Source organism: Petromyzon marinus, chromosome 36, assembly GCF_048934315.1.
Source record: "Petromyzon marinus isolate PM22_M1 ecotype Great Lakes invasive population chromosome 36, UKy_Petmar_22M1.pri1.0, whole genome shotgun sequence".
NCBI classification, from domain to species: domain Eukaryota; kingdom Metazoa; phylum Chordata; class Hyperoartia; order Petromyzontiformes; family Petromyzontidae; genus Petromyzon; species Petromyzon marinus.
In genome coordinates, this window is record NC_133702.1 from 4,490,479 (window position 1) to 4,515,937 (window position 25,459).

At 50.4% G+C, this 25,459-nt stretch overlaps 1 protein-coding gene across 1 annotated transcript in view; it reads left to right on the plus strand.

Moving 5' to 3' along the window:
• IL17RD (interleukin 17 receptor D) overlaps positions 1 to 25,459 on the plus strand; it is a 91,366-nt gene that overhangs the window by 20,751 nt on the left and 45,156 nt on the right. The window contains exons 2-3 of the mRNA XM_032966670.2: positions 12,407 to 12,503; positions 12,743 to 12,919. Of these exons, the coding sequence (XP_032822561.2) occupies positions 12,407 to 12,503; positions 12,743 to 12,919 (274 nt within the window). The remainder of the gene's footprint in view (positions 1 to 12,406; positions 12,504 to 12,742; positions 12,920 to 25,459) is intronic.

The window sequence follows — 25,459 nt, forward strand, 5'->3', positions numbered from 1 at the left end:
GGAGTTTGCGGGCCTTTTGTACTCGCGCTCAGCGGCTGATGAATTATTATTTTTTTCAAATCCCAGGCGTAGCAACAAGTAACCTCCCTAAACAAAAACAAAACACTTCGGACATGCGAGCGTGTGCGATTGTGCCTATGCCCGTTGTCCACGCGTGTTTTATACGTGCTTATGCGCGCGTGCGTGCCTACATTTGCGCGCTCACCGTTTGTGTTTGAGCAGCCCTGTTCTTTTTTTGCGCTGCGTCGTGCGTTTCCGCCGGTGTGTGCCTGACACGGCATTTTATTGCTGCAGCAACAACAACAACATCAAATCCCTCCCCCCCCCCCCCACGACTTGTTCTCAGCCATTGCCTGAGAGGGACCACGATGTGGATATTCACACCTCGCGCCACCTTCCCGTGGCAATAAATTCCACACGCTGTGGGAATATGGTTAACTGTGGTGCGTAAAATAATGGAGCACAACCAATACCTATGTATAATAGAATGTGAAAAAATATGTAAAAACTAAAATAACTTATTTATTTCCAGAGGCCCTCTCCCATGCCATGTTTCACACGAACTTCGGTAAACCTTACAAGTATCAGCTTTTGGCTGGCCATCGAACAAAGACGATCACCGCATCGCGCACTTTCAGACACGCTTCTACGGCCGTCTGGAACGCTCTTCCGATACTCGGAAGCCACTGGAGCTATATGCACTTTGAAATCTCGATTGAAAACTAATTTCTTGAGTACTGCTTTTTGTATTTAGTGTGTTGCCCTTCCCTCCTGCACCTCCGAATAGCACGGTTGGCTACGTGCAGTGTGAAAGAAGTTCAACTGCATACATGTCGGCTACGGAGATGTTTGACCATATTAAATTTTTGGCCATCCTGTGGGTTTGTTGAAGGGTGGGGCGGACCAGGATTGGTTGAGATATCACTCAACAATGATGTTGGCCGTGGCCAGGAATAGGATTCATTTCACCCGGCTTCATGATGCAGTGCACCAACCACTGCGCCACCGCTCCACCCCGTAAGAAGCTTTTAGAGTTCTAACGAAATTTGAGTGAACTTTGGAGATAATGAAGTGTAGCTTAGCTGACATAACGTCGGAGATGGTTGGGCGAAAAAAAAGACAGCTAACTCTACTCATTGTTAAAGCCTTCACTTTAAGAATCCCTCTTTCATGTTGTTTTATCAGCTGTCTTCAGTAAAAACATGCCCAGTTTCCCCGCATGGGAAAAGGACTCATTTAAACGGCTGGGTTGCCCTCTAATTGCATTGGACTGGCCAGCTTGTTGGCTTTACAAGGTTTTTATCCCCATTGGCCGGAACCCTTCCTCTTAAAACATAAAACCCAACCCGTGAATTCCATTTGCCTCGTTTTGTTGAAGCCATTTAGCCTCTCGTTAAAGTGTGAGGATGGCCTGCCTGGGCGCCCCCCCTCCCTTCTCCAAGGGCTGGCTCAACCCATAAAGTCAGTTTTAAGTGGGCCCACGTGTAAATCATCACCCCCCCCACCACCACTACTGCCGCGGGCGATCCTGTGGCCACAGGGAAGGGCCGTTAGGGCATCAGGGAGCACAGAGAGGTCTCTTAATCCAGGAAAGGAGTCCCAGATTATTCTTTGTGCTTGTCCACGGAGCGGCTACAAAAATTAGTGTTATCTTTTTTATCTCCCCATCCCCCCCTCCCTCGTGTAGAGAATGGCACTCGTGTGTTAAAGCTGTCTGGAAGCTCCTTCTGCGTTGCAGTGAAGCGTTATTGGTAAAAAGCAGAGCTTAAGTTTTTTCAGTATTTTCTCGTACACTGATAGGCAGGCTTGGAGTGGGGGATTTACCGGCGTAATGCACTACCACTTGCGTACACAACTACCCCGTAATATTGTACCCTATATTCCTATAATCCCATGAACATATTTAGAAATGTATATATATAGATGCGTGGAGTCACCGTTGTTTTTGAGTAGAAATAAAGTGAGATGAATGCGTGGTGTGAAAGTAATACACAGAACAATGTATTGGACTGAAATAAAGCACCCAAGTTAATCACTGGGTAAAAGCTTATACAGGGTTACCCAAACGTAAGGACATATAGGGTTATTTCTTTAAATTTTACACTGCCATTGAAACATTTGTATTGTTTATTCTTTAAGTAAATATTTTGTGTATTTTCAATATTGATGTCTATGTTTCTTCCTTCTGTGGGGTCACCTCGAATCCGGAATTTACAAAACTCGACAGGAACCCCAAATGAATTGAGACAACAAAACGTAATTGATGAATGTTCAAAGTATTACACCTGTAATCTTTAAAATAAAAATGGGCCTAAATTCATTTCAAAAGATAATTCATGCCTGCATTAATGTTGATGGGAGTCGGTTTCACATTTGTTGAAATAAATATGCATATGATTTGTTATCATAAATACAGAGTGTTTCAAAAAGATAACCCTGTGGTCCTGACTTTTGGGCAACCCTGTGTAAGCAAATCTCCCTTGGAACTGTCTCCACATAAACAATATATATGTTTTAGTCCATCTGCGTTTTCGCTTTCCAGACCAATATTATTCAGCTGCATTTGATTCAGCAAGTATACTCGGGACCAGTTTCAACCTTCTGGGTCTCATCAGCATTTTCAGATTAATTGTAATTAAATGCTGCTGGTTTACCCCAATGTTATTGACAAGAGCACTCCATATAAACCATGGCACCCTGTTGAACAAAATATACATTTTGTATACAGACTCATTGTGTTGAGCATGGTGGCTATAAACATACATCGGCAGAACTCCATTCCGTATGTATCTGTGTAAAAATCACAAAGTCTTTCTAACTTTATGGAACAAAGTAGATTTTAATTGCTACTAAATTTAGGCCAAGAGCCCCTCGCATGCGATGGCTGTGCCAGTGTCTGAGCCCATTAGCGGGGCTGGTGGAAATTCCCGGGGCCACTCGCGAATGCGGAAACCAACCCATAATTTATTTGGACAATCCGAGTTTTTCCTCGCAAGGTTTAACGCGAGGTTACCGCATCCAGATTTTGAGAAGGGGAAACGCATCAATCTGGTGAGCGGCATTCATTAATTTGTGTTTCGAAAAAACCGGGTCTGCATTTCAGGGCTGCGTTCAACTCTCGAAGCACTTGACTGGGAGCAGAAATGCCTCTTGCTTCAATCCCAACGAATGCCTGCGGATGTAGCAGAAGAGAACCGCCTTTTCAAAGTCGCATTTTAACTTTTCTTTTTACGCATTTTGTTATGTTTGCACGTTTCCATGAACTTATTTCGCTCCGTTCATAGCCAACTGTGTTAATCGGAGGTGCGGAGTGACGGACAAAAATTATAGTTTTGAATAAACCAAAAGATTAAAAAAATACTTTATGGCTACGGTTCGGAAATGAAACGTAACAATTTGATATGTCTTCAGATGTTAAGCTAAAAATAAAACAACGCAGCCTTGCCGCAAAACTATGCAGATCTGGACATCGGTGTTGGTGAGGTTCGTACTGGTCGGTTTCGTGGGCCTTGTAGACCTCTATTCAGCAGTACTTTAGCTTCCCATGCAAAGAACGTTGCGTGATTTTCCATTGCCCAGAGGGGGCTGACACTTGTGTACATCCAAGGCTAGACTTCAGACACATTGCGTGTAATTTCGGTCAGACGTCCCTAATAAATCCACCGCAAGTGTTACACATAAATTGCAACAATGCATCTTATACAATACACTGTCATTCATCATCGTCTTCTGATTTATATTCTGCCTTTCCTAGTCACCAGGGCACGGCGCCCAGGAGCGTTCCTGCGGGAATCGCCGTTTAACGGTCTGCAGCTATGTTACTTGTGATGCCGAAATCATTCAAAACGAGCCCACGGGAGATCTAGACAAGAGTCAGTGAGTGTGTGTACGTCTCTGGCTTTGGCTTCTTTTGTTGCCGACCGAGTGGAAAACATCATCAGTCCATGAGCGCAGCTGTCCAAGCCGGTCCCCGCCGCTGACTTCTTACTCAGGCGCGCGTTTGACTGTTGCGTACAGGAAGCGCGGCGCTGCGCTTGCACGCCCCCCATATTCTCTGATATTTGAAAGACGCTCCGAAGAGTGAGATATACGCCCCACGCTTGCGCCTGTTAATAAAATTCTACAAATCTGCTCTCGCAAAGACACGCACACACACACACGTGCGAGTTTACGCGCCCACAGCTTTGGCTTTAAATTTGCGGAGGGTTGTGCGAGGTGCGTCCTATAATCCAGAGCATTCGCGACTACGAAACGGCGTAATGTAATGCAAAACGACTAATGTAAAACATTTATTCGGCGGCAGCCAGAGGCAAGCGCTGCTGCTTGCTGCTAGCAGAGCGAGAGCTTCATTAGTGCAATGTTTTAATTGGAGCTCGAAGCTTTTGTTCAGGGGTATATTGTGTGTGGGGGGGGGGGGGAGCCTGCTGCTGCTGCTTGCTGCTGCTGCTAAGAGGTGGGCAGGTTGAGATGTGCAGCCAGGGATTAAGCGGTGCGTTTGGGAAGAGGGGGTGAGAGGGGAGGTGTGTTTGTGTGTGTGTGGTGGCCTCAAAAGTGCACCTGGCCTGGCACAGGCGCCGTGGTGACGTCACCGTCACTCAGTTGCGAATGGCGGGTTATTGGTAATGGTGTGGTAGGAGCGGTGGTGTCGTGGTGGGTGGTCAGCCACTCTCCGAACCCAATGATCCGAGGTTCGATTCCCTCTCACGGCCAACACCAGTGATGATTATCTAAACCGGTCCTGGGCCTCCCCTAGGTCGACTCAGCCACAGAATGAGTATCTGGTGCGGTGTGTAAACCCATTGCCACTTGGGCGACAAAGGCGGCCGGACGTGGTGTTGACCACCCACCCCCTCGTCTGCAGTGGCGGCCCTTCATCGGTGCTACTCGCCAGCAGCACTTGCCCCAACAGTCTGTTAAGGCTACACGGGGGATCTTTGCCTTGTGTGTTGTTGTGGGTGCGTGGGTGGGGGTGTTGGTGGTGCTATTGTGCCAGCGGAGGAGAAGGGGTGGTCCTGCTGCTGGTGGGGGGGGGGGGTTGAGGGGGGGGGGGTAGCGAGCCCGAGTCTCGCGGGAGATGCGCCGTGGAAACAGAGACTCACAAGCGCGTTGAGAGACGGCTAACAACAAAACGCCTCGCGCGCCGGGCGGCAGGAGTGAAGCCGCAGCGAGCGACCACACGCTCGGGGTTTGGGGCCTCCCGAAAACAAAAAGAAAACGCTCCCCGAGAGCAAAAAGTCGGCAAGCGAGCGGCAAGCAAACCTTTCGGATCTCGCCCTTCTCTCTCCTCTTTGCCTCGTCGCCTTCGCTTCGTGTCCGCCGGTGGAGAGAGAGAAAGAGAGAGGAACCCGCGTGCGGCAGCTGTGGTTGGCTGTGTGGCGGCACCACGGAGGAGTCTCCCCCCCCCCCCCCCCCCAGCACGCACACACACACACACAATGCCGCTGGGCAGGAATGCGGGTGGACCCCCACCCCTGGCCGGGCCCCCCCCCCCCCCCCACCGGCCCCCCACCTCCCAAGAGGGAAAACCTCGAGCCAAAATGCAATAACGACGGCGCGGTCACTCGACCTAACGATGTACGTGTGTGTGTGTGTGAACTTCCGTCGCACCGTACGTAGCCAACCGTGCTAATCGGAGGTGCCGGGGGGAAGGACAACACAAACTCAACACAAAAAGCCGTTAATAAAGAAATTGGTTTTCAATATAGATTATTTAAAAGTGCGTAGCTCTCAGTGGCTTTCTAATATCGGAAGGAAGAACGTTCCAGGCGGCCCCGGAAGCGCATCTGAAAGCGCGCGATGCGGTGACCCTCTTTGTATGATGGCCAACCAAAAGCCGCCGCCGCTGCCGCCGCAAGCGAGGATGACAACCGGAGTGTCGCGTGACGATGGCTGATGCTCCCTTGACGAGATCAGCGAGGCTATCGCTGTTCATTTGTGGGCAAGCACTTAGTGTGAGATGAGCACGACCTCGCAGCGTATTCCTTCGGCAACTGGAAGCCAAACGCAGCTCGGCCAGCAGCGCTCTTGCGAAGTCCCGGCCGAAATACGGCTCCCTGGGGGGGGGGGGTGAGGACGGTGGGGGGGGGGGGGTAAAAATGTCCGACCCTCCATGCGCTCCAATGCGGAATGCACGTTGTTTTGCAGATGGCCACGGCTGGATTTACAGGAGCGAGCAAAGCGGGTTTTTTTTTCTTAAATGAAGTTGGTGGAGGGGAGAATGAGAGATTGAAAGAAATAAAGAAATCCGAAAGGCCCCCTTAAGCTTGTGCATCGCCAGCTGGCGATGCGGGCTCACGTTGCGCGGAAGGGTTTGCGCGCTGTCGAAGCAGGTGTCGTCGTGAAGCAACTGGTTCTTTCACCGGGCAGGATGAATGCGGGAGAGTCTCGAGGATTTATTTTGGATAACCGTGCAAAGGAGGGGGGAGGGCGGGCGGGAGGGCGGGCGGTCGTGGAAATATGCGCGTCTGTTGGGCCCTATGCTAAGCCCGTGACGAGCACTGCGTTGTGAAAACATTGTCTGAGCGTCCCCCCCCCCCGCCGCCCCATGCACAGAGTGCACAAAAGTCAACTAGCTAATGGATATGCTTTGTGATACAATTAACTTTGCCCGTCGTGCATTTGGTAGTAATGATAATCGTGATCATACTAACAGTGCTGTTTACCCTTTAAAGCCTCGCTGGGTCTCAAGACTCATTTTCAGGAGGGTCCTGCATGGAGGTGTTTAGCCGATTACAGTTGCAATGAGTGTTTGGCGTGTGGGAAGAGACCAGGATACCCAGAGAAAAGCCAAGCGACTCAAAAACTCCGCGCGGCTTTATTCAAGAGTCCGTTGCCGTACATGGGTCTGCTGGCCTCCTTGCTTGCTTTATTCATCGCGATCTTGTACCCTTTATTCATCACCATGAGCCTCGAGTTTCCCGTGGCGCCCCCTCTGTAACGTGTTTCGTGCTGCTCGTCAGCACGGCGGAAGGTCGTCAATGGGCCGCCCATCGGACGTCGAGCCATCGACCCCGCCGCCCGGCACGATCGGCAACGGAAACCGCGAAGTCTACTTCCGACGTCAACGAAACGTTCAAACGTTGCTCATCAACTCCCGTACCACGCCATCTTTCCCTGCTGATCTCGTCAAAGAGCCATAAACCAATCACGCAAACTCCGGTCGTCCTCGCCACGGCGGCTGTTAGCAGTCGAACGAAGATGGTCACCGCATTGCGCGGCGCTCTCAGATGTGCGCTCCTGCGGCCGTCTGGAACGCTATTTCTTATGATATTAGGAAGCGACTGGAGCTATGCACTTTTAAATTTCGATTGAAAACTCATTTCTTTAGAACTGCTTTTTGTGTTCAGTTTCTCGTCCTTCCCCCGGACGTCCGATGAGCACGGTTGGCTACGTACCGTGCAAAAGAAGTTCAACACACACCCTTACATCTTTGCTTCCTTGCCATCCATCCGGCACACACCGATGCTTGTCCAGTGCTAGTTTGACCCGAGCGGAAACCCACGTTTGTAGCCCGTAACGCGTGGTGACAAGCGCTTGTATTGATATGGAAATGCAGTTGAAGTCATCGGTGAAAGTGTCTTCTTCTTGGTCCGACGACCACTGGGGCGAGGAGGAGGTTGGGTGGTGTGTGTCGGCAGCGGCGCTCATCTCTGCCGTCAGCCCTGAACCGGCAGTGAAAATTCCACATTGGTCAAGGTCGAGGGGTCGTCATGGCCAATGCCGTGGATGTTTCCACACCTCGCTACCGCTTCCTTGCTGCTGCTCGTTCGCTCGTAAGTGGGGCAAGTCCGACACGCAACCCCCCCCCCCCCCAAGGTCAACCACATCAGGTGGCTGTTATGTTAATTTGGATAATTTAATTCGCGATAAGATGGAATGGATGTTTATTTTTTTACATCGAGACGGGGGGAGCGTTTCTTGTTGTCCATTTTTATTATTGTCACGTTGATGGTTGACTCGAGTCTTCTGTGAGTTTTCACCCGGTTTTAAAACTATTTTGTTGATTTCGTCGATCGCTCGAGCCACAGATGTTAACTCCCTCGCCTGGTATGCAGGAGGTCGTGGGTTCGATCCTGACCCTGACGCCTCTATATTTGAAGTTTGCACGTTCTCCCTGTAGTCGCGTGGATTTTTCTCCGGGTCCTCCGGTTTTTCCATCCACATTTAGAATCGATATCATGCGTCCGGAGTTTTTGGCTGGCATAAATTTACACGTAATAAGCTACTTTGTTGAGCCATCGTTTGTGGCCAGGTCGCTTCTGAAAAAGAGCTATATAGCTCAGTGGGCTTTACCTGGTCAGAATAAAAAAAAGAAATAGTTGAATAGTAGTGGACGTAAATTGTCTACAGCTTGTGCTTTAAAAGCAACGCACAATCACAGCACCGCTTGGTGGGATGTTCGTCATCGGTCCAACAGCGGCGAGTCCGTTCGTGTCGCAAGAAGGTGGTGGTATTTTTATTGCCATTGTGAAGTTGCTTATTAGTTTTTATTTCTGTTTGGCGGAGAGGCAGAGAGAGGGAAACGGAGGGGAAGGGAAAGAGGAGGGCTGAGGGCTTTGCCGTTCAGGGCTTCATTCAACGCTGCCCCAAATGCGGAGGGATCAGGTGTACATTCCAGGCCGGAGAGTGTGCTCCACCCACTTTTTTGGCCTCGGTACAAGGCTCCCCCCCCCCTCCATTCCAAGTGCCTCCGAGACTCAGACAAGGGGCTGGGGAACGCTTGCACGGGAACACCGAGAGAGAGGAAGAAGGCAGAAAGCAGTAGAAATAGGTGGGAGAGAGTGAGCGAGCGACGGAACGATGACGGAAAGCTCGACAAGGCCGTCACGGCGCGGGGTAAAAAAAAATCGAGATGAGCTCGACACCGAAGAGGGGATTCGAAAAATATAAAAGCCTCCCACGGTCGCTCACCCCTTGACGTGAAATGGAACGGTCCGCAGATAATTTTGCACAGATGTGGCTGCGTAGAGACCGGTGCGGTGTTCCCAGGTGCAGGCAGCAGCAGTAACCTCGGGAGCGGTTCACTTTGCCGTCCCCGCTTTTTATTTTCCACTGCAAGGAAGGTTAACGCTGCGCGGTTGGAATTCAGCCCACCCCTGCCCCCTCCTGCCCCCTCCTGCCCCCCCCCCCCTGCCGCCCGCACCAGACAAAACTTTGTGATAATTAGAAATCTTGCTAACTTCCCCCCATTCGTCTAAATCCAGGTGCACAGCGTGCACGATTTTTGTCAGCAGAGTTTCTGTACCCCACCCCCCACCACCACCACCACGCTGCTGTTTGTGCTCTGTCCCGGGCTCCAACTAAAATATAATAACAAAAATGTCTTAAGAAATCTTGCAAACGAACCTAGGTGGCAGTGTACAGTGCTGAGAAACCTACAGGGAAATGAAACCAGGCCAGGATTTATTTTAGTTAAACCATTTGCCACGGTATATATATGTGTGTGAGAGTGTGTTCCTGATGATCAGTACCCAGCAGTGGTGCAACGAGCATTGGCGAGAGAATGATCCATTCATCCGTCCCCGTTTGTGCTCTTGGTCCTGCTCAGCTTTAACCTTGAAAGTGTGCTCACGTTTAAAATGCACCTTTGAAAAATTCACGTACGGAATGTTTTGCCAGCTAAGTCTACCCCCCCCCCCCCCCTGTCTGAGCGTGCTGGGCGTGAAGTAATATTTTTTTTTACAAACACGTGGAGGTGAATTTGAATGTGTCCGCATTTGTTCAGAAACAGTTTGGGTTGATAGTTTATATTATTTTATTATTTTACCAGGCAAGGCCCCACTGAGCTATGAAGCTATTTTTGAGAAGTGACCTGGCCATCAAAAATGATAGCTCCAAAAAGTGGCTTATAATGTGGAAATTTATAGCAGCCAAATACTCTAAACGCATGTTTATTTTGCCGTTTTTTTTTACTTTGTCAAGCACCTTGAGTGAAGATGCTCTGTAAATATAAAATTAGATCATTCTCTGAAAAAGCTCCCATAAGGTATCATTCCAAACAACAATTGGTAACAGCCCGAAAGCACAATCGGAGAGCCAGTTGTACAAAACAAACGCAAAAACCCACGTGCTGCGACACACTGGCACATGCAAACACAACAACAGCAGTAGCCATTTGCCACTTAGTGGCGGTGACGTCACCACAGCGCCTGTGCCAGGCCAGGTGCACTTTGAGGCCGTGTGAAGTGTTGAAGGCTCGCTGGCAGGAGGTCACGGGACCAGACCCAGGTGCCATGGGTTGACTGACTGAGATAACTGGCAGATGCACCAGCTGTGCCTCCTACTGTGCCAACTTTGCTGCATTTTCGCAGCCCGGCGCTCTGCACACACGGACACACTCGCACGTGCAACCTTGCACGTTGATACATACATATGCACAGATGCGCAAACGCACAGACAGATTACCGTAATCCCCCTTCGAAGACAGGCTCACGGTCGGACCTTCCAGGGGGCCATTGGCTATGGTTGGAGCCTCCAGCCTCTAAAAACACACCACCTCTCACCGTTCAACTCTAATAATACCTGGTGTGTCTTAGCGCCGGCTTCTTGTTTTGACGGGCTAATGCTCGAATTTATCATGCGATATGATACCTACCATGAGTCGCGTGTGCTGTTTCGACCAAGCAAGCTTTGTTGTCACACAGTGATTTTATACTCGCGCGCGTGCGCACACACGACCGTGCAAATACACCCAACAAGCACGCGCTGCTAATACAAGCCGTGCCTGTTATTATTACAGGTTGCCAGCCACAAGGGTCTCAAGTCTTGTTTCCTGGGCCAGGAGGGGGTCATGAATCAGTATTGGCTGGCCTGGCAGATTCGGGCAGTAGGGAGCCAGAGCTGAACGGAGCAACGCGCTCCCTGCGCTACGAGCATGTTTACCGTGTGTGTGCTTGTCATGTTTTTACCGTGTGCTTGTCATGTTCACTGGCAAAGGAGAGGATGTCCAACTCTGCCTCGGGGGTGGGGGGGGGGTGCGGATAAAATTGGTCCCCTTGAACAGACGCTCCTCGAAGTTCAGCGATATCAACCTGCGCCCTGAGTTGATCGTGCTGCAAACGAGCGAATGTGCAAAACAGTTAATTACGGCGTTGTTGTTGTTAGGCCCGTTGCTACGCAACGTGCATTGGCAATTGAGAAATGTCTTAATTTTTTTTGGGCCGATCAAATTATGAATGGGCGCTGTTTGTCCTTGCCAGCGTGCATTCGTTCGGCCTCTTGTACGGGTGGGTTTAAAAAATATATATACAGTATATATTTTCACGCGAAGAATTAAACTCAACTGAGCTGCGTACAAGAAAGCCTGGTGGCCCATACTGTTGGGCTCATTTAGGGGAGCAATTGTGGGTCCTCTACCAAGGCAAACGTAGCACGCGCACAAATCCCCGCATAATCTCCGGGATTGTGAATTCTGAACGTTGCACTGCCGGCCAGCAGAGCTTGTGTAAGCTGGTGTCTTGGCACAATGGGACACTGAGTGGGCCCATTAAGCTTGATGCCAGCATTTAAATAAAACAGTAATTTAAACATAGAGTTTTTACAAGTCACAAGACCTTGTGTGTGTGTTTTTTACAGCCCTTCGCCAACGCTGAATGCATGCTTTTCCATGTCTTGTCTTGGGGGGGTAGGGGAGTTTGACCATACGTCACCTCACTCGTCAGTGTGGGGTTAGTGCAGGGGCCAGTTCAGCTGTAATGTTATCCGTGGCCAGGGATAAAACTCAGGTTGCCGGGTTCATAACTTAGCGCGCTTACCGTTGTGAAGTACAATAGAGCCTTTAAAAACACCTGACATAAAACCATGCCCGTCATTATTACAGATTGATAACCACAGAGGTCTCAAATCCTGTTGACTGGACTCGGCATTGGCTCGGGTGGCAGGTTCAAACAGTCAGAGCCAGAGATTAACTCGAGCAAGCGCAGCCTACCTACCACTGTGCAGTAAGGCGTAGACTGTAACATGCATTTATAAATTATTAACTATTCTAGTTTTTATTCGAGCAGGTAAGGCCCACTGAACTATACAGATTTCAGAAGCCACTGGCCACAAACTATAGCTCGGTGAAGTGGCTTATCATGAGGAATTTATAGCAGCCAAGTACTCTAAACACACGTTTCGAAATGTGGAGGGGGAAACCGGAGGACGCGGAGAAAAATCCACGCCGCCACGGGGAGAACACGCAAACTCCAAATATACAGGCATCGTCAGGGTCTGGATCGAACCCATGACCTCCTGTGTACCAGGCGAGGTAGTTAACATCTCGCCATAGTCAGAGCCAGAGGTTAACCCGAGCAAGCGCTGCCGACTTACCACTGCGCTGTAAGGTTTATCCTGAAAATGCCTTTATATGAATGCACCCATCGGTGATGAAACACTCGCCGCTCGCTGTCCACCCTTGTCCTTGCAGAGGTCGGTGCCCGTAGAGTGCCGCGCTTGGTGTCGGCGCAGAGTGAACCGGAGCCTCCCTTCGGAAAAGGAAACGATCGCCTACACAGGCACACAGGGTACGTGCTGCTGCGCACCGCTCCACTCTTACCGTCTCTTGGAGGCCGCTGCACTGCTGCTCTGAATGGACCTCTGTATTGGGGGGTGGGACGGGGGGGGGGGGCACTTATTAGAGGATCCTCCTCCTCACCCTCCTCCACCTCATCCTCACTCTCCACTCTCCTCCTCACTCCCCTCACCCTCCTCCCCACTCCCCTCCTTACCCTCCTCACCCTCGTCTTCGTGGTGGTGCGAGCAGCGTGTGAGCCGTGGACGTGCGATGGCGGCGGCGGTGGCGATGGTGGCGGCCACGTGGCTCCGTGCCGGGAGGCTCCCGGGCGCCCCGTGGACGTGCGAGTGGCGCCCGTGGACGTGCGCAAGCTCGTCGACATCGCGTCCGACGCCCTCGTGCTCACCTGGAGGCCCAACCCAAGCGGTGAGCGCCACACGACGACCAAGATCCTCCCGCGTGCGGTCTTTAAGAGGCCCCTCGGGCGCACGAGCGCCGTCAGCGAGCGGCGTCCTTGCGAAGGGCCGGCCACGGCGCGCGAATGAGCGGTGTGCCCATAAAAACACGCACGGCCGCCTTTGTCTCCCCACCGCCGGTGTTTTACACGCCGCACCAAGGCACGCATTCGTGTGAGGCTGAGTCGGCCTAGGGGGGGTCCAGCACCGGTTCGAATATTCGTCACCGGTGTTGGCCGCGAGTGGCGAATCAACCTCCTCGGGTCACCGGGTTCGTAGCGCAGCGCGATAACCGCTGGGCTACCGCTTCCGTCGTGCCCGCATGCCCACGTGGTGACCGCGTTGTCAAGTAACCCCCGTGGCCCACGCGGTGTAGGGAAGCCGTCGTTCAGCGGCCTGCTGACAGTAGAGCCATGCCGTGTGTATACAATGCAACTATAGACTGGGCGAACGATTCGGGCAGCGGCTCTTCGTCGGAATAGGAAGACTTCAGGCCAAGACATTAGCCTGTTATATATATGTTTATGTATGTATGTATGTGTGCCATGAGGTTGTGTTCATCGCAGGTGTTTTGATTTTAACGTGGCTAAATAAATGCATGGGCAGAACTCCATCCTGTGTCTCCACGTTCACATAAAAAAAAAACACTTTTATGAGTTTATTTAGTAGCAGTGCATTTTATTATTTAACTACTATCAGGTAACTATTCATATGCTTATTTAAAAATCTGGTCATCGGAAAAAAAAATGTGATTCTCATCAGGCCCCATGGTGTAAAGTGCAGTCTCCAACTATCATTATGGGGCGCCGCGGTGGCAAGATGTTAACTACCTCGCCTGGTATACAGGAGGTTGTGTGTTCGACCCCGACCCTCACGACGCCTGTATAATCGAAATTTGCATGTTCTTCCCGTGGTCCCCTGGACATTTCTCCGGGTCCTCCGGTTTTTCCCTCCATCTTTAGAATCAAGAGTATTTGGTTGCTATAAACTTCCAAGTGATGAGCCACTTCGTTGAGCTATCATTTGTGGCCCGGTCTCGTCTGAAAAAGAGCTAGAAAGCTCGGTGAGCCTTACCTGGTAAAATATTTTTAAAGAGCTTAATTGTTTCGTAGTTTAAGTTTATCAACTGTCTTTTTTACCTTTCCATTGATGTGCTATGCAGAAGAGTAAATTGGACAAAATATCACCATTTATACATTTTTTTTCTGGCTTGTTAAACAAGTGCTGCTGCATTGCCAGATTGCTAGCAGAAAAAGCACTCCATCCAAACTCTGGGGGTTTAATCTTCTGGCTTCTTTGGGATGTTTGGACGGCACCTCCCGCACGAGACAAGTTTCTGTGTGGGAGGACACGGGAATTCCCGGAGAAAACCCACGCATGCAACTTCCGTTTTTACCAACAAAAGGGAATCCAGGCCTCAGTGCTCCCATTCAGCAGAGACAGGTGGTCAAGCAGAGGAGGAAGCACTTTGCTGATGGCTAAGGTGGTAATCTTCCATTGGGTCCTGTCGGTTAATCATTGGCCATCGTCTCCCTCACAGCGGACAGAGTGGCATTCGTGTTTCGTGGTTAGGATTTGAGAGAATGATTAAGGCACTGACAGACTGGTAGTTGCGAATCGCCAGTCTCGTGTTTGCCATAGCCCCCAAAAGTCGCCTAATCATATGTTGTATCCTCTTTAGGGCAGCCTTGTTGATTAATCTGTGAAGTTATTGTTAGTTGTGCTTGGGCACCAGTTGCTATTGCAGCAATCTCACAAAATACAGTAAAACCTTGGATTGCGAGTAACTTGTTCTGCGAGTGTTTTGAAAGACGAGCAAAATTTTTAAATAAATATTAATTTGATAAACGAGCGAGGTCTTGCAATAGGAGTAGTACGTATACGCTTTGTCTGCCGAGCGTCACGTGATCACAACTGATATACGAGTGCTTTGATATACGAGTGCTTTGGATTACAAACACGTTTCCGGAACGAATTATGCTCGCAATCCAAGGTTTTACTGTAATTGTTGTTTCATCTGTGAATTTAAACGTATTTATTATTTCACTGTTATTGAAATTGGGGGTGCTTAGCACACTGATCGAGCTATGAACCCGACAATCCGAGTTCCATCCCCCTGCACATCCGACATCGTAAGTGAGAGTGACGATATCCGAAACCGGTCCTGGGCCTCCCCTTCTCCGACCCACGTCACTGACCGGCGTGGTGAGAAGTATTGACGTCTGTGACAGACGTGATGTTGGCGGCGGCGGTGGTCGTTGGCGGGGGAGACTTTCATCCAACATCGTCCCGCACAACATGCGGTACAACCCAACAACAGCACACATTGGAGAACTACACGTCAGCGTAATGCACACTTTGGGGCAGTTATTGAAGGCGGACTGGCATCAAAGCCCCACGACACACCAGAGCAATTTAGGGCAATCATCGCTGGCATTTTCTTCTCCGGCGAACGCGTTTTTCGCCCCAAGCGGCTTGCGTACGGAATCGACGGAATTAGTTTGATTCCTTTTTAAATTCTATCAGAAGCAAAAGTCAGGCAGGGACTCCGGCCGGGGGCTGTCGACCCCAGATGTCGACGACAGAATCCCAGACAGCGGAGGTCCATGGAACGGAGAGACACCTCCACGGGCCTCCCACCACCACCACCACAGGTTGACATGCGAGCAGCAATCAGCCTTAAGGAGCTCACAGGCAGCTGGGAGCAATTGGCAGATAAATAGTGCAGCTGGAAGCCATCCTGGCCCAATGGACAGGAAGTTCTAATGTTTCTACATGTGGGGCAGAGAGAGGGGGGGTGGTGGTCGGCAGGGAGGGAGGAGTGGGGGAGTAGAATGGAGGTGGTTTTGTTCTGAGGAAGCTTTGGAAGAGTGGGGGGGGGGGGGGGCGGGTGGGGGCGGGTGGGGGGGGGGCAGTGGGGTTAATGGGGGTAACTGAAATTCTTTGGGGAGTGGGAGTGCTTCGTGTTAATGGACATGCTGACGAACGAAAATAAATGCAAAGTTTGTTGGGATAAACTGATGTTTTGGCCGTCTAGCGACCTAGCAGTTGTTGGTGTTTGCAATAATGTTGGTGCAGATGTTGAGGCGCACTGGTCGGAGCGTGTGGCTCGCAGTCGGAAGGTGGCGGGTTTGATATCCCAGTTGTGGAGGTCAACGTGGCCCATCATCTCTCTGCGGTCAATAACATACGTACCACTGTTGTGAAAAGCCATTTGTGGCTGTCTTTTGGTGTGGCTCGCACCTACCGTAAGAATGTGGAATTTCCACCGCTGGTTGTAAGCGGATGATAACGTCGCGCGTGCATATCAGCGGGAGAGCACTTTTTTTTTGTTCTCGAATAATTTTAAAACATTTACAATGGTCTCCTTCCTTTTAGCTGACAATTATATTCCGTGCGCAAGGAAGATCTCATTGGCTGTGTTTGTACCTCGCCAGCAAACCCTGCGGCTATGATGGTGTCCAAGCCATCTATGAGTTCGTTGGTCGACGATAATAACGGCGGCAGCCACTTATAACCCTTCCCCGTTCCGAGACGTCTGCGAGTTGCAGGGTGGGGTCCCGTTCACCACTCGATATCGGAACGCGCAAGCGGTGAGCGCCGCTGTTTTGAAAGCCATTGTACTCGCTGCAGAGAACCGTAGCTTCATGACCGCACTCTACGACAGACTGTAGCACACTCCTCCCGCATGGCCTTGTGGGAGCATTGTGGGAGCCTCGGTACATCTTCCGACCTGAAGACGTATCTATAAGGTTATTTTATTTTAGTTTTTCTTCCAATTCTGATTTTCTTCCGATTCCGAATGGGAAAGGGCCAATGGAATGCGTCCGAGAACAGGGCCAATGGAATGCGTCCGAGAACAGGGCCAATGGAATGCGTCCGAGAACAGGGCCAATGGAATGCGTCCGAGAACAGGGCCAATGGAGGAGATGGAGCGATTCAATCGGTTCGTGTGCACGTGCTAGGCTAGGTGTGCTTATCACATCGCAGGATCGTGAGTGGTGGCAGCAATTTTTTTGTTGGGGGGGTGGTGGGGGGGCTTCATCTAGCAGCGGATTGACCACGGTTGATGATGATCATCGATCGTCACCAATGACAGGTCAGGGCGCAGCAGCCTTTTGTTTGTTGGAGCACGGACGTCGCCGCTGCAGCAAGGCAATCTCGGTGATCCACGAGCCGTGAATTTTCCCAAGCGTTGTGGTGTTCGTGGTGGGACGCTCACGTACGCAGCTCAGCTCAGTGTACAAACGCCTTAAACCCTGCATTCCGTGCGCCCTATCTCTCTACAGATAGCCAAGTGAATCGGCATATTTAAAAAAGAAAACAGAGAAAGAGGGAATTCTTTTTTTTTTACTTCTAGAGGGGCACGGAGATGGGAATGTAGATTGTGGGGGATGAAGAGCGTGTATTTTGGTTCGTGTTTCTGTTATTGGGGCAAGTGCTGTTAGCGACAACCTATTTAAGGCTCGCGAAGGAATGGGCCAACTTCAACCTTGGCCGCCTTCGTCTTTCCGGTGCTGATGTCATTTTACAAAAACTGTCATATGGGATGTTTGTATGTAGGCTATCTGTGAATGTGGCAGAGGTGTGGTTTGTACGTAGGCATTCGTGGTATTGACTGGGATGTCGTTTTATATCGTGATGTACGGCCCCTTATAAATCCGCTGCTGCATGAAGGTGTTCCCCCACACTGTGTCGGTCGGTCATGGGGGATGTTCGTCCATACTTAACCGCACTGGTCCGTGCGGGTTTGGTGAAGATGGTGGCCAGTGATCTGTATAGACACCACTCCGTCATGGATGTCGGCTTAAACTCGTAACGTGTGTCCCTACCTACGTGTGTGTTTGTGTGTTGTGGGAACGGCGGTGCAGCGGTTAGCACGTTGCTGTACTTACCCGGCCCCCCGAGTTTGATACCCGTTCACGGCCAATGCCAGTGACGATTGTCTGAGCCAGTCCTGGACCCTCTCCTAGTTCAACAAATGAGTACATAGTGTGGTGTGTAAACATTGCCACTTGGGTGCTATGTTAGCCACCCACCCTCTCGTGTACCGTGCCGGCCTTCATAGGTCCTTGCGAACAGCACTTTCCCCAAAAGACTATTTGGACGATACGAGGGGGGGGGGGGGTGGTGGTCTTTGTCTTGTATTGGCGTGGTATACTTGCGTGCGTCTCATTAGACATGCTTCTCCATTACGGATTAACTCACTTCGGAGGTTAGGCCAGAACAAATGAATGGTTTGAGACACGCTTTTGTGGGCCAGGCACTGGGGAATCAACGCAGCCAGGCGGTCACAAACGTTGTGGCCTTTAGCCAACATACATATCTGTGAACTTTTTTTCGCACCGTACATAGCCAACCGTGGCAGTGATGAGTGGCCTTGCGCTCCTGAGAATAATTTTCCACAACAAGTTAAAGAACAAGTCTGCTTTACTTTTGGCTCTCTAGGATGGGGCTTTGATTTTGTTTTTCCTGTATGAAACGATTTGTTTATTTAATTTCTACCTACGTGACTTTACCGAAAGAACCAAAGAGTGTGATTTGTTTATTTGTTTTGGAATACATTTTAATAATAGGACTCATAATAAAGTAAGTATGGCTCATGTTACTCTTTGGTTCTTTCGGTAAAGTCACGTAGGTGAAAAAATAAAATAAGAATTAAAAATAGAAATATAAAAATTAAATCACGACGTTTCGGAAGCAACACACAAGCTTCCGTCATCGGGTGGGACAACCACAGGAAAAAAAAACTAAAAATTACTGTAGAGTGGGCAAAGAGAGCTGGTTGTGACAAGCGATTATATAAGGTAAGAGAGGGGGAGGAGCCAGGGAGGAGAGATGCAGGGGGCGGGGGGTGAAGCTCCTGTTGTTTCAAATGAGGTGGTAGAATGGGATTTTTTTTATACAGATCTCCCAGTGTTACTTGGAAGACATTAGTTATGCTGTAATTATGAGGACACAATTTGAATTAATGCTGGCTCTTAAGACAATGTGACCCACAAATCAATTGTTGGTCATCTGGGGAGTTGTGTGCGACAAATTGACACTGAAATTAATGTTCACTTCATCACGTTTTTATTTGGGCAGAATTCCTTCCACTGTCTCCAATCCAGAAAATTGCCTTAGCTTACGCATTTCGGCCGTTTCCTCTCGATGCGAATCAAAGTGCAGTCGTCCGAAGTGTCAGTTTTCATGTTGTAGAAGATGGGACTTTCAGTTTCATTCCGATTGAATTTCAGTTTCATCCCTATTGAATTAAAAAGTAAACGGGCTGTGGTGAACATGTGTTAGGTGGTCTGTGCGATATGACTGCGTTGCTATCCGTCACGACGTCCGACGTTTCACCCCATGTGCCGTGCGGTGTTCTTCAGTGACTTAAGGAGTAATTCGCAGTTCCTGACAAACCCCAGGTGAAAAAAAAACTACGTGGGAGTACATCTTACAATGTTTGATGTATGGTCAGACTGGCTATATATTTTTTTTATATCGTGGGCTTTAGGACAATGATGTCAGGTTAACGCTTAATTTACTATTATTTATTATGTATGTGTATATGTTGAACTTCTTTCATGCCGTACGTAGCCAACCGTGCTAATTGAAGATGTGGGGGTTGGACAACAAACGAAACACAAATCGGCTCTAAAGAAATCCGTTTTCAATCTAGGTTTAAAAGTGCATAGCTCCAGTGGCTTCCTAATATCGGACGGAAGAGCGTTCCAGACGGCCGCAGAAGCGCGTCTGAAAGTGCGTGATGCCGGTGACCGTCTGTGTTCGATGGCTCGCCAATGTGATCGTTTGTTCCTCCCCCTTACTTCTGGCCTTGACTAATTCCCCCGCAATGCGATCAATGTTCGATGGCTAGCTGCTAACCGAGGACGACCGGAGTTTGCGTGATGGTTTCTAACAATTTCCTGCCTCTCTTTCTATGCAGCCCCCTGTAAGGCCCTCCCTTCCCCATCTAACGTGCTCAACCGTGTTGGTTGGGTCGCCAATTAAAAGAAAAAAAGATTCTTAGCTGAGTGGTCTTCACCCGAAACAAACTTGACTGTTTGATGCCTTGTCGCATGGCTCAAGGCCCTCTCTCGCCGAGCATCAGCGGTCAGCGCTTTGCACGTCAAGACAAAGCCAACGGCGGGCCAGCAAAGCACCGCCCGGATGTGGAGATGGCTTGCCCTCATCTGCGGCTATAAAGCCACGGTCCTAACACTTGCCCCTCTGTCATCCCATTAAGGGCAGTCTGTTTGTGCGGTTTAATATTTAACTCCGGTAAACACGGTCAGGCTTCTTGGCATTTTAATTTGCTCTGTTGTGGCTGTGAGATCTGATTTAAAGCGGGTTTTGGTGCTGGTCGTAGAATTTTACGTGGTGGGATTTTTGTTGTTACAGAAACCACATTTTATTTCTTAACTTCCGATTGCGATGCAGTTTCAGTGTAACTGATACTAACGTCAAGCAAACGTGTAAGCCGATGTTATAAATAAACGTATCATTTGCGGCATTGGTGGCATTATTGGTTTGGTCAGCGTGCCCTGTAAATTTGCCGCTCATTGCGGCATTGCTCTCAGCGATTCTCTGTTCAGGGCTCGGTTAAAGCACCACAGTGTACATTGTCCTCATGCAACGGTGCGTAAAAAATACTGAGAAAATTATTTGGTGACGCTTGCGTTGCGCAAGCGCACGTAACAAAAAACACAACAAAAACTAGAGGCGTTCGTCAGTAACACTGTGGCCTTGAAAGGGAAAATATAGAAGAGGAGAGGTTTTTGGCGAAAGAAGGGCCATCGTAGCACACGAGGAGAGGGCCATTTCCTGAAATGTAACCTACTACAGTATTCCGTCGTTATTCGGGAGCGACACGTTCCCGGAGATGTTCGTGAGTACCAATGACCTTAAATGAATCCACAAATAAGCTATGAAATACGGGAACATTATCATAATAACTTATCACTTTCTCTCTCGTCACTTTATCGCTCATCACCTTCTCTCTCATCACTTTCTCTCTCATCACTTTTTCTCTCATCGCTGTATCTCTCATCTCTTTATCTCATCACTTTCTTCCTCGCTCTCTCTCTCTCGATGCAGCAGTCGTGTAGAGTTCCAGATGCGATTCGTGGATAACAAAAATCACGGACACCAAGTTTACAAATGGCGAGGAAAGCCTGTAAATATATTTCCTTTTAAGGCCACAGTATTATAAACGAGTGTGAGTTTAGAGTTAAGCTACAACCCTGTGCGTTGATTAACGAATATTGTTTCTCATGCGCACAACGTGCTATACAATTGCACTTGCAAGAATCTTTCCACTTGTATATGTTGCATGTAATGGTTTCACGTGACCCCTGCAGCCATTGGAGGCGAAAATGTTCACGACAAGGTGAGTAAAACACTCGTGAATTGGCTGAAAATATCTGCATATATCGGGGGACTGCAGAGCTTGGGCAATTGTTGATAGGACCCTCCCACCGCCTGACCTGCTGCCTTGCAGTTCGTCCGTGGGTCCTCAGCGATCGTCAGAAGCACATTTTTTCGAACGACGATGCTCTATATATAAAACGCTAAACTGAACATCAACAGCGGGGTCGAGTGTGTCATGGCAGTCTACCATAGTGGGCAGAAGCAAGCAGGGAAGGCCGCCGTGATGGGCATCCCCTCGACCGAAGGCAAGTTTCGGCGCAGCACATGTGGCTTAGTTTGCGACGGACATTCCCGAGGCTCAGGGAGCCACACTCGGGGCGCCTCAATTGGACAAAATGACGGGCTCCCTAGAGGGCCAATTTTGGCGTGATAACCTTTTCATAACTGCAGGGCCCTCTACTCAGAATTTCATAGCTGAAGGCTTTAAATTAGCTTTGAGGGGCAGAAAAAAACACGGGCATTGTTTAATTTGTTCCACACACACACTTACACACACATATATATGTGGCGAATTGTCGGTGGGAAGGTTATGGATTGTTTGGGGCATGCCAAAGCTGCTTGTTCAAGAGGAGCCTGTTTCCGTAAACACCGCAAGATAATTATCCCAGACTTCCAGGCAGAGGCATTTTGCAGAAAAGGAAATCTATTACCTTGAAATTTACCACCATGGAATTATCTCAAGACCATTTAAGAACCCACACCGCGTTTGGGCAATTAAAAAGAGCAATTACTGCAGAGGTTGCGGGGTGACGATTCATCAATTGGTGCGCGCATAATTACAGAGCGACTTTTAAGAGTGCAACGTAGAGAATGTGTGATTCGTGTGTTCTTTTTCCGTTGCTCTTGTTGTTGCCGTCAGATAAATGACAATTGTGTTAAAAAATGTTTTTTTTTATATAATTGTCCCGGCAGTGAAAATCAATAACAAAACAGTGGTTGCCCATAACACGCAAATTGGATAAACAGACTCAGCTTAACATCGCAAGCAGGATACTTTAACATGAGGCCAAGACGCCTACGGAAGTTGCGCGTTTACCTTTTTGCGCCTTGAGACATTAGTGGAAAGCGCCTTACAAATAAATTAATTATTAATTGAACACGTGACAAACCTCACTATTTGGCCGCGTCGGGTGGAGGTGGTTTTTACATTTTCCATTCACGCGGTCTCACCCGGAAAAAAAAAATATTATCACGAATCGACTTTCGAGTCGCCCCCCCAGCGACCGCCGCTCCCTTACCGAGCGCCGTTTTTGCGGACGGCGGTTAAAGCGGAGCGCGATGGCGTGGAGAGCGTTCGCGATCTGTGAAAGCGGTCCCCCTCGCTCATTGTTCATCCTCAATTGGCGTCTGGACCCCGCTCCACGAGCACCCGCGCAGGATTGGCGCTGTGAGCAGCGCAACACTGACCCGGTCGCCCCCAAAATAGACATCTGTTGGGGGGGGGGGGTGAAAACAAAAGAGCTTCGTAGCTCATCGGATTCCTCCGGTCTAAAGTTTCTGATTCGGATTCTGATGCAGGTGGGTCCAGCGCAATAACAGCAGCAGCAGCATGTGCAGAAAATTAAATGCTCAAATCAGTAGAAATCCTTGAGTTCTTTAAAAAGATGTTTCACCTTAACTACACTTTTGCCTCTCTGTTGGCTTGGCGAGTCGGTCTGCCCGCGGACGATATTAATTCGAGTAAATGTGCAATTTTTCTGAGTTTTTTGTTGTTGCACGGGGTCTGAGTGGAGGGGGGGGGGGTAGTTTGAAACTGATCTAACGGTGGGCGAGCTCGGGTTGAGCAACGTTCACCGTCTTCGGTGATTTCACTTGAAGCTGCAGATGAGAGAGGGGAGCCCGCCGCGGGGTTCGGCGTTTGCTGTCAAATTAGCGGGGCAACTGTGGCAGGAGAACCTCGGTGTGACCTTGCTGTTTGCGGCGCCGTTGCCATGCATACTCGGCACACACACATGCAGACCCGCACAGACTTGGCCGCACGGGTCCATGTGCATGTACTGCAAACACATACAAAGACTAACATTTCCCGTATAGTCTTTGACCGACTGTTGGGGTAAGTACTGTTAGCTTGCACCTATGAAAGCCGGCACGGCACACGAGCGGGTGGGTGGCCAGCACCACGCCCGGCCACCTTTGTCTCCCTTGTGGCGACGTTTACACACCGCAGCAGGTACTCATTTGAGGCTGAGTCGACCTCGGGGAGGCCCAGGATCGGTTCAGATAATCGTCACTGGTGTTGGCCATGAGTGGGAATCGAACTCGGGTGCCTGGGTTTGTAGCGCGGTCCGCTAACCACTACACTACCGCTCCCCATGCAAACACATACATGCGCACACACACACACAAGAACAAACACAAAACTAAATCCACAGTCTATACCCATGTACCGCTTGCGCACGTGCATCCACTTTACAGCCGGCAGCTCACTGGTGCAGCAGCAGCAGTAGGAGACAGCTCAACTTGCAAAGCCCGCTGCCCGATTCAATCCAGCAAGCCCTCGCAATCTGCTGCGGCGGTGTCAGCCGGCGAGAGCGCTCACCGCTTGTGCTGTGTGTGGCGGCGGTGGGGCGTTAATGCTTTAATTGCCTCGCGAGCACTTGCCACGGCCGGCCTTCCGCGGCATCAAACACTCGCAGCCAGGCGTGACATTTACTTGACCCTCTCTTCTCCTCCTCGTGCTACCACTGCTGCTGTTTCTCTTCCTCCTTATCGTTGACGGGGGGGGGGGGGTGGAGGGTGGAAGTCCTTACGCTGCTGCCGGCCGGCCCTTGGCCCCCACACGCCACCGCCACCGCCTCTCCGTCCCTCCGATCGTGACGCGTGGGAGGGCATGCCTCGAGCCGTCGGAGGCCGCGCTGACGGCGCACCCCGGCCCGACTCGGCGAGCCCCTCGGGGCGACCGGTGGCGGAGTCGATGCCCCCCGGCGGGCCCCGGCGGGCCCCGGCGGGCCCCGCCGCTCGCCGGATCTTTTGAATGGGAGCGTACGTCGCCCGCGACCGTCCATGCGCGTCTCCTGCGGCTCGACTGGCTGTGCGCGCACGCCCGCGTGAGCGCACGAGTTTCACCCCCCCCCTCCCCCGTGTTATTTTTTGAGCGGTCATGTCAGTCGCGATGCTCTCGGCTGCGCGGAGAAGTCATGTTCCCCCTTGCTTACTCTGGCCTGGGGTTCTGTCGGCAGCGGGCGCGGATTGCGAGACGATCTCCCCGCGTGCACCAGGCTCTTAACCCTCTTCAGCTGGACGCGCCCCCGGCGTCCGTCCGTACGTTCGTGTGTGGTGTGTGTCTGTGTGGTTTTTAATATATAAACAATGTCTATTTCACCCTCCGCTTCTCCTACTCCTCCCTCCGGCTAATGTCAAGATAGTGCCACTGCCGTTGAACTCTTCTCTCATCACAACCAGTGCCAAAGTCAAGTATAAGTTACACAGCTTTTATTCGGATACACAAGCGTCACGTTCATCAAAAGAGTTCAAGGGTGCTCGCAAGATAGTGGTGTTATCACTGCTGACAGCCAATGCCAAACTCGGTGTTCTGCTCAAAGATGAAAGCTTGCATTCGCAAACACAAGTGTCACACACTCTTGAGAAAGAGTAACTGAAAAATGTCGTGACAGTCTTCAATATTAGGTTTCATCTTTTGTGCCGGCGCTCTTCTTAACCCACCCACCACCTCGTGTGCCGTACCGGCCTTCTTGGGTGTTACTCGCTAACAGCACTTGTCCCACGAGACTGTTCAGGCTATACGGGGGTCTTTGTATGTCTGCGTGTGGGTGGGTTTGCATAGCAGTGGAAGACGCGCCCCTGTGTTTGTTCAGTAAATGGATGCGGAGCCTCGCTAGTGGGGCTGCTGAAGTTGCAGCTCCAGCTCACGTGTGAGGGAGTCACTTCCAGGACCCTCCCCCACCCTGATCACCTCTCCCCACCCCCCCCCCCCTACTCGGATCACCTCTCCCCACCTCTCCCCCCACCACGCCACCTTGATCACCTCCCCCCCCCCCACCCTGATCACCTCTCCCCCCCCACCCTGATCACCTCTCCCCCCCCCCACCCTGATCACCTCTCCCCCCCACTCTGATCACCTCTCCCCCCCCACCCT